This window comes from Ornithodoros turicata, chromosome 6 (genome assembly GCF_037126465.1).
Source record: "Ornithodoros turicata isolate Travis chromosome 6, ASM3712646v1, whole genome shotgun sequence".
NCBI classification, from domain to species: Eukaryota; Metazoa; Arthropoda; class Arachnida; order Ixodida; family Argasidae; genus Ornithodoros; species Ornithodoros turicata.
This window is the reverse complement of record NC_088206.1, coordinates 71871292-71885630: the sequence shown is the minus strand read 5'-3', so window position 1 is coordinate 71885630 and position 14339 is coordinate 71871292. Positions and strand designations below refer to the sequence as shown.

The 14339-nt window shown below is 44.4% G+C and overlaps 1 protein-coding gene across 3 annotated transcripts in view; it reads left to right on the top strand.

Moving 5' to 3' along the window:
* The first annotated feature begins 1727 nt into the window (after window positions 1–1727).
* Window positions 1728–14339, top strand: part of LOC135397289 (uncharacterized) — a 96011-nt gene continuing 83399 nt past the window's right edge. The window contains exons 1-3 of one of the 3 annotated variants that reach the window (XM_064628747.1): window positions 1728–2144; window positions 10619–10687; window positions 10888–10957. In XM_064628747.1, the coding sequence (XP_064484817.1) occupies window positions 10667–10687; window positions 10888–10957 (91 nt within the window). In that variant the 5' untranslated portion in view covers window positions 1728–2144; window positions 10619–10666. Of the gene's footprint in view, window positions 2145–3160; window positions 3180–10618; window positions 10688–10887; window positions 10958–14339 lie in introns of those variants that run through there. The other 2 variants (XM_064628748.1, XM_064628746.1) reach the window with 2 other exon arrangements.

Sequence of the window (14339 nt, the reverse complement as noted above, 5' to 3'; positions counted from 1 at the left end):
GAAAGCAGTGTCGTCTGCTAAGTGATGCGTTCGGTGTGATGCTCCGCAGACGATTATGCGTAACAGCACAATGCCGAACGTGTGACACAAAGAGGACACACCTCTAAAAACAAAATGAAAGTACATCTAATAAATAATGGCAGCCAATTTCCGTTGTTTGAGTCGCAATGTCGGATCGTGTTCTGTCATTATCGTCTGCAACAGCAGTGGGTCGTCTGCGTTGCTTTCTACTAGCAGACAATTCTTCGGAGTCACACATGCAGTGACTATGCGTACTAGAAATCGACGAGGGACGTTTCGAGACGCCAAAACAAGACTAAATAGACTTCGTACTCTTGAATACGTTTTGAACGGGTGTTCACCATGTTCGGAGGTATGGCATCTACTAGGGTTTTGAAGCGGGGTAGTTGGTATGTCATACTAGAGGTGTTAAACGCAGCAAAAGGCACACGGGACAGAGAGGCAAGAAGACCACACTACACTACTGCGTTTGTGTTGTGTGCAGTACTGTGTTGACGCAGGTGTGGTTTGTGGTCTTCTCGTCTGTCTGTCTCTCTTGTGCCTTTTACTGCGTTTAACACCTCTAGTAAGGTTCACTCAGCACACTTTTGTGCGTTGTCGCTATTGCTGCTGAGCCTTCGCCATGGTGCGACATTAAATTTCATTTTAAAAATGTATCATACATACGCATTTTTGTATTTTTCAGAGTGCTTCCACAAATACGATGTCGTCAGCGGCATAAGTTTAAAAATGTCTGCAAAGAAGCGATTGACATCGTTAACTAAGATCGCGCCAACTGTCATAAAAATAAACATATTTTTTTCATCTTGGGAATACTGAACATTCAGTTATCTTGCTGGCATCGGCATTTATCCCGCAAAGTTCGTTGACAGCTGGTGAAAGCAAACAAGAAATCGGGGGCTACTTATCCCGTACGGATAGGGCAACAATGTACCGTTCCCTGATGAAACCGAAAAATATTTTGGCCGACCAGTTATATGCCTTCAATGAGCAATTTATAAGTTATGCTATCCTGTTTTTGGTGGTCGTGAAGAGAAAATAAAAATCGGAAGAACAACGCAGACAGCGTTCGAGTGCAGTACACACACACACGCGAGAGAGAGAGAGAGAAAAAAAGAAAAGAAAAAGACGCAGAAATAGGTCCGCACGATAAGCAGTTATCTGCAGTCCAAGGATACACGCAGAGATACAAAGCGAATGCACACCAGCCGATCAAATTTCCCCTGCAGCTAGCGAGACAGCGATAAATAACGAACACAAAATAATTTCTTCTCTTGCGGCACTCTGAGCACGTAAGCGAAGAGAGCTGAGACGGCGAGAAAAATTGTCATTGATCACTAGTAACGGGAGAGGGAGCGCTCGATTTCCTAGACGAGCTAAACGAAACACTCCAACCGACTGGACGTTTCATTTGCGCTCACCCAGCTCACCGCAGAGGCACTGAACAGCGTCTGACGTCACGAGCTCTCTTCCAATCCAATCGGAGGAGGCTCAACCACTTTGAAGGCGAAGGGGTCTGTGCAGAATACCGGCACTAGCCGTACGTGTTTACGTAGGAATAGTTATTCGTAAAATACCAGCATTTTCGCTTCAAGTAATATCTTGCATGTTAAATAGTATTCTAGTTTAAAAATTACGCGAATACTTTTTGAAAATTCCGCGGTAGTGCGCTGTTTGATGCGCCGCTGGTAGATGGCCTCCCCCGGAGCGAGAGTAGGACTGGTCGAACCGGCTTCAGCTGATATTGAAGCGATGTGCGCAAATGCAGTGGAGTACGCGACTAGGGATGACAAAAGTATGGAGTTCTCATAGGCGGCGGATCAAAAGCTTTTTGGCTTCCTTTGTCTGAGTACTTGGTGAATAATTCCTCGCTGGAACGCAACTCTTCAGTGATCTTGTGGAATTTCAGCACACGTGATCTAGTGTTGTGGTCTGAGAGTGGTTGTTGTCGAGGGTTTTCATCTCTGTCGTCTGCTGTCAATTTCTCTTCTGCACTGCACCGGCGAATAAGTTTCCTGTGCCCTCAGCGCCTGCTTCGTACACGCCGGCTTGAAATGCTCAGTTATCTGACGCATAAGCTTCGGACACCGGAACTGAATGGCACCAGTGCATTTCACACAAAGGTGAGCCCCGAATATTTGCAAAACGCGCAGCTACCTCTGTTGACGCCGGCTCCGCAGTGGCTAGGCCTAACCGGTCGACTAAGGTGGCTGGCTATCATGGCTGACAGGTACGATTTGTATCGCACAACTGGGTACGACTCGAAGCTAGACCTGTGTTTTCGACGTTTTGCGTTAGCAGAAGGAATAAGCTTCGATTTGTAATCTAGATCACATGATCACCGGCGCTCCGAATATGCGTACGGAGTCTATTTTAAAATGACTTGGTCGTTTGTGGGTGGGAGCCAATTTTCACTGTTATTTGGCGAAATTCCGCTCTTATTTCGCGGCGATCGAGTGTGAATGTGAAAGATGTGCGTTGTGTCTACCTTTGATGAGAGTTGCCTTCCTTTGTTAGGAGCCGATCGCACTGTACGGGCTGTTGTTAGATTCCTTTGTGTGCGGCGGTTACGTTGTCATCATCTGCTAGTTTTACACCTTTACCTCCCGTACTTGATGCTTGTACACGGAATCTCAATATCAGTGCTGCCTTATGGTTGTCTTTCTCATGCATTGCCTCAGTAAAATCTGTTGTCAAGTCCATATTCCTTTGTTTTCGAGCTTTGACCAGCCATGGCGTCGATGTGGCAGTGGTGCATAGCTTGCAAATTTTCACGTACGATCTCTGCCCTCTCCCATATAGTTAACGTTACAGAAACCGAATCTATGTAGTTGACACTATTTCGTGGTGTCATATCGTGCGAAATTGTCCCATTTCGCCCGGAAAACTCCACGGAGACCGGGTAGAACCAGTACCTTGCGTGAAGGCGCCCCCTTCGTCAGGGCGCCGACCACTTGGCCAGCCTTTTGCGGGTCTCATAACACTCTAGCATCCCCTTCGTCGATTCAGTTGAGCTCGAGTCACCACACTGTGAAGGTGGGTTGGGCCCACCGGAGTTTGGACCCCGGAGTTCGTGTGTGCGTACGAGAGACATGCTCTCCCTGAACGTCAAGACCTTGCTGGATTTGAGCTACGGGTCGGAGTACTACTCAGTTATGGTAATTAGTTAGCATTGATTTATTGATAGCATTGATATTTTTTTTGTTCATTTGAGCTTCTGATCTTCTATTGATTTTCGTTGAGGTGGTTTTCTCATTATCAGTTTGGGCCTTGCGCAGTTGGCGTCGTGTTCAGGAATAGATATTGTGTATGTTTTATTTATGTATTTATTTATTTTTTAGCAGTTGTGGATATTCAGAAACCAGATGGCGATTTAGGTCGATATGGGATTTTGCGTTTAGTTTTTCTTTTTTGTTGGTAATCAGCTGTTAAGTCGAACTGTGAGGACAGTATGCGCTTTAATTGTGTATATCTTTCGATTGCGTGAAGCTTTGCGTGGTGTGGGTGTGCAGCGCACGCGGTATTGTCCCCTGTGTTGCTCGTTGTTTATACTTTGTTGTGTTGTGAGTTTTGCATTTGCACTCGAGACAGTTGACTCGACACTGCTGCAGTTTACCGAGTATCTGGCGTAGCTGTCACTGTTGCGCAGCTGACAAAAAAAATAAGGTGGAGTTTAGTGAAATGGACAGGAAGACCTTCGCCCACCTACCATGTTTTTTCGTCTGTGATATTGGTTTACTGTTTCAGCATGCCCTTTCATTAAAATGCAACCAAATTGATCGCGGACCTGTAGACTTTTCCCAAGTTATCTCGTATATAATCTGTTCTCTCTCTCTCTCTTTTCATTTTTTTGCGCTGTCATTCGCTGCACATAATAATAATAACAATAAACTTTATTCACCACTCTCGTGGATGGGGAAACATCACACGAACATTCTCCGATAAGTGTGGCACGTCGCAAACTTGCCTTTTCATTGACTTTCATCTTTCATCGTTAATTTCTTAGGCGAATTGAGGCTTTGTACGTATTTGTCCCTTCTATGTTGTTCCAGCCTCAGAACATCAGCTCTTTCATGTTCTTTCATTGCCTCCCTCGTTTCATAAATCGTGAAGCGGCACAACACCGACACGGCTGGTCGCACAACGGAGCTGTTTTAAGTCCCGAAAGCAACTCCACCGAGCAGCATTCTGCTCTATGAATCCATAGCACAGCCTCCTCCTGCTCTGACCAGGCACCATGCCCTGTTTACTTGTGTTTGCTGGAAGCCTCGCAGAGTGAACCCCTCCGAGCGTACAGCTGCAGACCTATGGGAGTTTATTTTGCTATCATTCTCTGCTCCTAAGCTCTGCACGTGGAATCTATCACACAGTGTGCACTTGGACGCGAGCCAAGCTCCGCAGACCTTTTAGATATGCAGAGAAGAAGAAGAAGGTCTTTGTGTTATTTTTAATTTTGTTAGCATCTCGAGGGGGGAAAAGCCTGGACTCTCTTCTTGCAGCTGTGTCAGGAGAATGGATGCTGTAATTGACGGGTATGGTGGCAATGAAGGAATGCTATTTTTGGATTCAACACTGTGTGAAAAGTGTGTGGGAATGTCATTGGAGCTTGTAAACAGCTCAGTTTCGTCCATTCAGATTGTTTCGGTAGCAGGACGTTGTACGTGTGCTAACTCGTATTCCAGGTACAGTGAACCCTCGTTAATATGACCCCCGATAATCTGACATACGCGGTTTACGACCATACTCCTGGGGAACAATGCAGTGAAACCTCTGCAAATCCCCCCCGTTAATATGACAATTCCACATTATGACCAAAATTTTCGGGAACGACCATGGTCATAATAACGAGGGTTCACTGTATATAGGGTTGCCACCTTTCGTAGCGAAAAATACCGGCTGAGGGAGAGGAGGTGGAATAGAGGGAAAGGAGGAAATGTTCGCGGGAATGAGAAAGTGATAAACTGATGTTCTGAGGCTGGAACAACAACGGCAATCCAGAAGATGTGGGTTCGATCCCTACAGCTGGCTAACCTTTTCAGTGACTTTCATCTTTCATCATGAGAAAGTGGGTGAGGGGCGGAGAGTATACAGAGAGAGAGAAAGAGGAAACCAGTGTACTCGCTCAAGACAACAATGATAATAATAATGAATAACTAAGAAAACGACTGTTGACTACGGAGTTGGGTCTGCGCTCCAGATTTATGCAAGCTGTAGTGGAATGTTCAAAGGAAAACCCCGTAAAAGCCCCTATGAAAGGTGTTGAGCCACAAATACCGGCAAAAGGCTGCCGGTATCATCTAACTACCGGCAACCGGCAGAGCGAGCAAATAACCGGCCGTGCCGGTATAATACCGGCCTGGTGGCAACCCTAACTGTATACCTTAGTATTTTGTTTAGGTCATTTGCGTCGCACCCTTACCTTCCATAACATGTGCCTATTACATCAGACATCAGCTTAAAAAAAAATTTACCACTTCACCCAGCTCTCTTGCAGGGTGATTAGCCCCATCCCATGCATACCCTTTTGAATGTGTAGTGGTGTTTTTGTGATGCTGGCCATTTATGGGTGGGGGGTATTGAGGAATTCAATTATTTTATCTTAGTAAACCTCCCATTTTCATCTTGGTCATCAAAGTTCTATCTTTTTGAACTCACCACCTGTCCTCAGTGCAGATCCTGCATTAGTAAGCACCAAATCATCACCACCAGCACCAATCCTGTGATCTTGTCAGGGTAACCTACTAATGTGGAAAAACTAACCAGTTAAAAATGTACTTATGTAGACCTGTGTAAGGTGACCTCGACTCTCCGGGCGGCAGTATTTGTGGAACACCTGCATTTCAGAACTGCGGACTTTTTCCATGGGCAGTAGCAGGAGAGATACGGCACACACACTGTGCATCGCTTTCGTTTTCCATGCCGTCATGAGCCAACTCACTCACAACCTAATATTTGTTCTAAGAGATACATTACATGTCCACAAGGAATGCCCCGTGGTGCACAAAACATGGCAGTCTCCGTAACACCAACAATGTCTTGCACACTCTCTCTCACGTCCTGTCCAATCGCTCTTTCGGTTGCTTCAAAGTTACACTTCGTGGTGCACCAATACGAAGACCCTAGTGGTTGTTTTGGGGCACCTAAACAAAACTAAAATTATTATTGTTATTATTATTAATAATAATAATAATTAATATTAATTGTTAATTTTATTAATTAGCTAATTATTAATTAATAATAATAATACTAATTGCCCCTCGGCCCACAAGCCTTTGGGGCTTAGGCGGGTCCGCCTATGTAATGTTGTGTATTTAGTGAGAGCTGAATGAATAAAAAGAAAGGAAATTATTGTTCTGACATCACCATTACACCAAAATCGCCCGTAATTGCAACCTGTATCCCTACTTCTTACAGTGTTTGAGCACATCTTAGAACTGAGGCTATGCACTTTTTATGCTCTACCCTTGGTCACCACTTACCAGGCTCTGAAGTGGTCAGTGCATGTGCTCCGTACGATATAAAGAGAATGAAAGCGGTCCGACAGGTTGGTTGAAGGAAACTGTGTGGTGTGTCCTGTTACGTTCCTGGCATCCTTCACGATGATAGCATTTTTTTTTTCTTAGTCTTCAAGGGGGGGGGGGGGGGGGTCTGATGCCTTAGTTCAAACTAACGATTGGTTTGTGTGATATTTGCAAGGTTTGTCTTTGTGGTGCTCTATTATGGTGCTATTCTGACTGCATGTGTGGGATCCTTGTGGTGTAATTTCGTTGAGACTGGTGGTGTGGCTTGTCTGTGAATGTTAGCCTGAAAATTTCCATTCCTTGCAAAATAAACAGCGGCGTAAACCGTATAGGAGAGAGAGTAAAACAAGATCCTGCGTTGCTCTCAGTTTGGTTGTGAATTTATTTCAGATTACGTTTGAAGGGTTTGCATGAGTGTAATAAGAGAACTCTTACGCAATAATAGTAATAATAATGATAGCTTTATTCGACTAGTGTTACAGTTTTTTTGTTTACAGTAAGAGACTGTATACCTTCTGCCAACTACTTTGTTGAAGACAGGAAACAAAGAGCGCGAAAACAACAACCACGGGAGGAAACATAAGACACACACGGGCTACTTTGTTGAGCATGAGCATGGAGACTAACTACTGACTAACATGACCAGTGCAGCAAGCGATGGCGACAAAGACAAGGTAGACGGGACAGATTGCTGCCTGCGTCCTGCAGCAATCTGTCCTGTCCACCTTATCTTTCTGTTCTCATTGCTTGCTGCATTGATCACTATGATTACCAACTACCGCATCACAGGCATGAAATAACATGGCCATTGTCTTCGTAATCATTTGTCAACCTTTCACAATCGTGCACTTTAAAGTGTTGCTGTAAGGCGTACTTTGGTGAACTACTTTTAAAGCATCGTAACCTTACGCCCAAGAAAATGGTAAGTGAAACCAGTTGCAATGCCAAAAAGTTTAGCTATCCCATTTAAAGTGATCAGCCCCATCCTGTAGCTGCAGCTGTTTCGAGGTGATAATGCAAGGAGAAAAAAGGAAAAAAAATCAAAGGGGGATGAGTCATGCTGTATCCCCGAACCTCAAAGTGAGCTGCATATCCCTGCACTTTCTTGTGAGTTCATCGACCTCTGCAGTTTCTCTGTCTTGCACAATCACATTGTGTTTCATGGGTCTGCTACCTCATCAGACAATGTGTTGTTGCACTGCGGCTTACACCTGCTAGTTGTACAGGTCCAAGATATTGATGGATCATATTTTGCTGTCATTGTTTCGAGCATTTATTCTCAACTGTGCAAAAGATGCAACTGTAGCAGCTTCTCGTCAAACTTGTTTCGCTGCATACATTTCTCGCATGAACTTCGGAAGGTAACGTAGTTTTCTTTCTTCAACTTTAGCAGGCACCGCCTGAAGTGTTTGCTAGAATGTGGGGTGTTTATTATTAATGTGTCAATACCGAAGCAATGTTTGCATATTAATTGAAAACGTCCGATGACGCCAATGACCTGATGTGCAGTGTGCTCAGGTCTTGGCACGCATCGTAGTGGTCTTGCGGCTTGGCTTGGCATAAATTATTATGATTGGTTCCGTACTCTGACATGAGCTTGATGCGTTTTAAAATTTGATATTTTGAAGTTGTAAGCTATTTGGTCACACGGCTGCAAACTGTGTATATATGTAGTCTCCATGAGTACCGCATTGGGCATAAATCTAAATTCTCTCTTAAATTTTTGTTTGTGTATAGTAGCAGTGTACGACAGAGCTGCCAGTGAGATATCCAGTAGTTGGAGCTATTTCGCTGCTTCTTAATTGTGTTCAGCATCTATCGAATGCTACGTGTTGGTACACATTGTCTTCACCGTACAAGTGCATATTTTTGACTGCGCTAGTGGCCAGAAACTTTTATCTTTACTGCGGATTGTGTAGTACAATACTCGAGCATACTTGCCTGCGCATAATTCTAGATTCTTGATTACATCTTTGTTTAGTTGTCAGATTTCTGTTGCACAAACACGAAAATGCATCGCGCTAAATATCGTCTTAGTCACAAAATCTGAGCTTACCCGGAGTTAAACGTATAAGGTTTGTGCCCCACGCTGTCGTCGGCACCGCCACGAAAATCGCCAAATCTGGTAAGAAAGACGGGTGTCTGCATCCGGCGTTTGGGACGTGTGTCTTGTTCAGGAGTGGAACACACCACGGCGCAGACAAACATATTCTCACTTCCCAACGTCATCTTCCTCAGCAGAAAAAAAAGAAATCTCTGTCAAAATCCTCCGCGTAAATAGGCTCTACTTCTTGGCTGTGTTGCGTGAAAGACCCAAAAATAGCATCTGCAATAATGGATACACAGGCCTTACGGGAAAGAGAAACGCAGGGACATTTCTTTTCCTGTTGGCGATTCGTACGTCGTGGGAGTGATTTTCCTCGGTTATCACTCACGAGTGGCATCCCTTGACGTATGTGCGGTGGTGGCCGCACGTGCGTGAAGCATTTGCATGCGTTGCCCATGCATGTGTATGCGTTTGTTTTGGTCGTGCCTAATGGCACGACTTGTAGCCCCCCTATGTGCTAGCGTTGGCTTCTCAACAGAACAAGCCATGTTCGCAATTTATATTGGAAACTCGCCAGCGTCTTGAGATGCCAAACGGTCACTGTTGAGTTGACTGCAACGAATTTGTGACTTCACGTCAGTTTGAAACAACACAGATATTTTACGCATTAGGTCACGAAAGTGTTAATAGTATTCACGAAGGAATGGGGTTAGCTTGGAGGAGGTTGTTTCGTTATATTATATTACAATGTTATTTAAATTACAGTCAAACTCCTTTACAACAAAACTCAGGGGACAACAACAAAAAAAAAAAAAATTGCAGTAAAGGTATTTTCATTAAAAAGGATGTCCATTATTGGACATACAGGGCTCCAGCGGGACCGCAAAAAAATTTGCTGTAGTGGCATTTTCGTTAAAAAGGTGTTTGCTATAAAGGAGTTTGACTGTACAATAATTTTATTTATTATTTATTTATATTACAGTTAGTTACAATTTTGCTATATATTACTTGCATCGTTACTTGAGCTGTAGGGGATCCAGTGCCTCGTCAAGCCTTTGGCTTTTTTGTCGTGGCCTCATCTCACACCCCGGGTGTGAAATAAATATTATTATATTACTGTGATAAAAAAAAAAGGAGGGGCGTGCAGTGTTTTCGGCGAAGTGTGTGCTATGTGTAGTCATTTCATGTAAGCATGAGTGTTAATACTTCCCCGCAAATATGTGCTTATGAGATGCACAGACGTGTTTATTTTCTCTGCGCCTGTAAGATCTGGACTATGATGATGTAGTACACCACTGGTTACCTTCTAGGTATTGACGTCACTTTGCCAACAAAACAAACATACCCTTCCCAACCCTGCTTTTGATTTTGAATACAGCCAGTTTTTTGTGATCTGGTGTTCCATTACAACTTCTGGGAATTTGCTTTCCATGATTGGTTCTCGAGAGACTGTGGGCATAAGACACTAGGCGGCTTAGTTTGAATGCTTTCTCCTTCCATGTGACGCCAAATTGAATTTGTAAGATATATATTGCGCTTGTACCATGAGGCACATTGCGCCAGTGTGGCAGGTAATTTGGTTAGCGCTTGCTTTCTTGATAGCAACAGTACAATTGACGGGTCAGTACATGCACACGATTTTCGTTTACACCTTAATGCCTGCCTAGCGGTACTTTTTATTAACTGAGACAGCAATCTGGGGGGACAATGAAGTGGTTTGGTAAAGGTGAACATGTGCCTTCTATGTATGCACTGTGTTGCAAGTTATTATCCCTGTAATTTCATTCCTGAGTCGGTGCCAGGTATAATGGGCATGATACAGTGCAGGTTGTGTTGTGGTGCAGGCTTCAGGATGTCAAACATGCCACCTTACTTCCGCTCAGTGTTGCGTGACCTTTCTCTCATAGCAGTTAGTTGATTGACGTGAGATGATTGAGAGAAAGAAGTGATTGATATGTATGCTTGTGTATGCAGCAAAGAATGTGTGCATGACTCCTTTTGAGCTCACTGGGCATTGCATGTTTTCCAGCTTCCATATTCGCAGCTATGACTCGGCTATGGTAGATCTCGTGTAGTCATGACAGACTCCTTGAAGCAGGTACCCCTTCCCTTTTTAGTTGATTGATTGATTGATTGATTTGCTCTCTGCATGCATGCGGGTACAATTTGTGCGATGTGGGGGAGAGCGAATGGTTGGTTTGGAAAGTATTCTTTATAACTGTGCAATTTTTGTGGTCAGCTGTAAAATTGTAATTCAAATTGTAACATTTCTGCCTACTGTTGTCCTTGTTGTTACAGACTGACGATGACCACGATTCCGGAACAGAATCTGACGATGAAAGTGCGGAGATTGAGGAGTTACAGAAATGTAAGTTTTTGTTGTAAATGTTGCTGTTTACGTTGGAAGCCAAGTATCTAAAACATTGCTTCGCCGCTTAGGCCTTGAAACACGCTATTGAATTTTTGCATTTAATTTTTAATTTAATTTTTTGTTATTGAATTTTTGCATTGAATTTTTAATTTAATTTGTGCTATTAAATTTTTGCATTGAATTTTTAATTAAATTTTTGCTATTGAATTTTTGCATTATGTGATAACTTCGGAATTGCTTGTTGTGATAGATACTCGTTTGCATTCCTTTCGGTGTAATGTCAGAGACCACTTCTGCTCGGACTCCAACGGTGTCTTCAGTATTTCCTAAATAAATAAATAAATAAAAATAAAATGAATGCCCCGGTATGACGGTGTTACCATGTTCAGTCGGCTAGCGGAGGTGAAATGGTAGCGCTGCATCCGCTACTCCCTTTGAACGTGTGTACATTTTGTACAGTTATTAATCGGTTTGAGGGATCGTTTAGGGGGGGGGGGAGGATTGACTTTAACATTCTAGGTCATTCATCAGCTTGTTTTAGCCGTATTATTCTAATTTCAACATAATTCATTCGTTCGTCCACCAATATTTATGCACAATTGTGATAGATGCTTTATTGCGCAAGTTTGAATGCAGGCCCACACGGATGCACGTATGGCAGTCTTTCACATTCATCCTGCATAATTTGTGACCACGTGTCACCACCCCTTTGATGTCAACATGATTCTGCAGATATTACCGTATATACGCGTGTGATAGCCTCAATTTTTTTTTTTTTTTTCCTATTCACATTTTGGGAGCAAGTTATTGGTGTGGCTAATATACCCATACCAGTCACTTTTTGCCCTTTAGTAAATAAGAATATATTCATAATTTTTCGTGACACCTCTTTTTAAATGCAAGGGTGTCGCTATTCCATATGTACACGCACGCTGCCTTGTGCACACACAGACCCAGGGGCGGCTTTAGGGGTGGGGGGCGAATGTCGTGACCCCCCCCCCCCCTAAATTTCGGTCGTTACATAGAGTTTCAATTGACCTTGATGGTGTAATAGCATGCTGTCCAAGGCAGGACGCCCCCTCAGAAAAATCCTGGATCCGCCACTGCCCTGACCATTACATAGCCTGGAAACGTACTTGCGAACCGCCTTTGAGCAAATGAGTCATTTTGACGTTGACCTTCTATCTCGAGCAAAAAACCCTTTTGTTCGGCCTACTTTGTTTAGTTTTTTTTTTCCTCTCTCTCTCTCTCTGCTAGATGTCGCCCGGTGAAAAAGAGAATGAAAAAAAGTGTCCATTGTGTTGACCGGCAGTAGTCGTTTGAGTGTTCACGGTCGCCCGAACCAGTGCAGTCCAGGCCCACTGTGGTCGTCACATTGACCGCGGAAGCCCCCACCCATCTCTTTAGTGCAGAATGCATTCTAACGGAAGCGTGAACTCGGAATTTTTCTGTTCTGTTCCTCCTCTCCCTTGCTTAGAAAAAGAAACGACATGAGGGGAAAAAAAAAGCAACAAACAATTTCCGCGCAGGATCGAAACAGAGTTCTTTGCCAAACGTCTTACTACAAAGATACGGACGGCCCGTTGCCCTTGTGAGCCTGTGTCAGTAGGTCCGAGGTGGTGGTTGGTCAGATATTCAGGGACGTCGCAACTCACGTGGTCGGAGAGCTCATTTAGTCGTGCGCGCTTTTCTATATTTCACTGCGAAATTCCTTTTGTCGACAGCGTTGGAGAATCTACATTGAATGAATGGATTTTGCGTACGAGTAGTTTATTCCCCCAAGACTAAAGGGCCGCCGGTGCCTGGTTGATATCGACTTAACCTGCTGGCTGCTCGTTCGTACCGCCTTTTTGTATTATCGATAACGGGATTTGAGTTGTGTTGCGTTTCGCGCAAGAAGGCGATCGGGTGCTAATGCGGATCCACCAGCTTGCGTAACCTGTCTTTTGGATTGACTCACGGGCTTTCTTGCAGGCACTGTAGAATTTGGAATAACGATGCGGTTTTTGACGTGCTGTATCGTTTCGTCTATAGGGCTTGTTTGATCTCTAGGTAACGAACGCTTGTTGGGTTTTAGGGCTCTTGGTTCAGAGAACGAACTATGAAAGAAACTTCTCGGTGTGGAGTACTTTTGCAGTACACGTCACGGAGCACTTTCCCGCGCTACCGCAGGAACGCGACCAGTGGGGGGGGGGGGGGGGGGGGCGAACCTGTCCCATATTGGCTCCCGGACGTTATTACGAAATATCTCTTAGACAAGCTCCTAGCTCATTTGTGACGTACCATCCAAAAATCCGGGGAATCTCCGTGCATTGTTATGATTGCTGAACATCATCCTGTCACGAAATGGAATCTGGTTTCCCGTGCTGCCCCCAGACGGGGAAAACGGTAGCAATTCGCTGTATGCGGGGAATGTGGTACCACCAGGCACGTAGGCTTTGGAATAATGTTACAGTGTCGCTGGCTTCAAATCTGTAATGCTCGAACTTGCATGCAAATTGTACGCAATACAACATTTCTGTGCAGCTCGCGTATAGCTCTGGGATGTCATCGCTGTACAAACGTCGTTGCAAAAGAGGAGGGTAAACGCTCGTCATTGACCCGCGTGTCCTTGCGTGCTTTTATGCTCATCTGCTTGTCTGGAAGGGCCGTCGCAATGCTCGAATACGGCTATAACGAACTGTTAAATTCGCAGCGTATTGCTTTAAAAAAAATGCGAAGTTTCGGATAGAAAGCGGTACTGAGGACAGGTTCGCGATTGTGATTCGCCTGCTACGAGTTATCACTGATCGTTCGAAATAGCCCAAGCAGCAATATGCACTGGAAGTCGAGTGCAATAGGAGTGGACGGGTAGGTGAAAGGCCTTGAACAGATTCATGAAAGTACAGAACACTGATAAGACACATACCGTCCACCCCTATTGCACTCGACTTTCAGTACATTGTGCTGCTTGGGAGACTGGCGGATAGCCGATAGGAACAATGCTGGTGCAATGTCCCCGCGAATACTCCACGTTTTAGGTTTAGCAATGTCACGTCATCCGCTTCAAAGAAACAGCGCGCTTGGGTTACATTGTGTCGGAACTGTTATCGCGAACAACTGGCTATTCGCAACAGACAAAGCGTTGGATGATGGACACCGAGCCATAAGCCGAGTGTTTCGTCGTCGCGAAACATGTACACTTAGTATTGTCAAAAAAAAAAAAAAAAGAAAAGAAAAGAAGCGGAACCCGAGTCGAATGTGCGATGGCCTGGTTTTTCGCAGCTCAGCGATAGCCGCGAAAGCGAACGCGGTATTGGTGTACACAGCACGCAGTAAATCCGACGCAGGAGGAAGATTCTTTACTTTCCGTCGACAACGTATGGAGATCACGTTCACA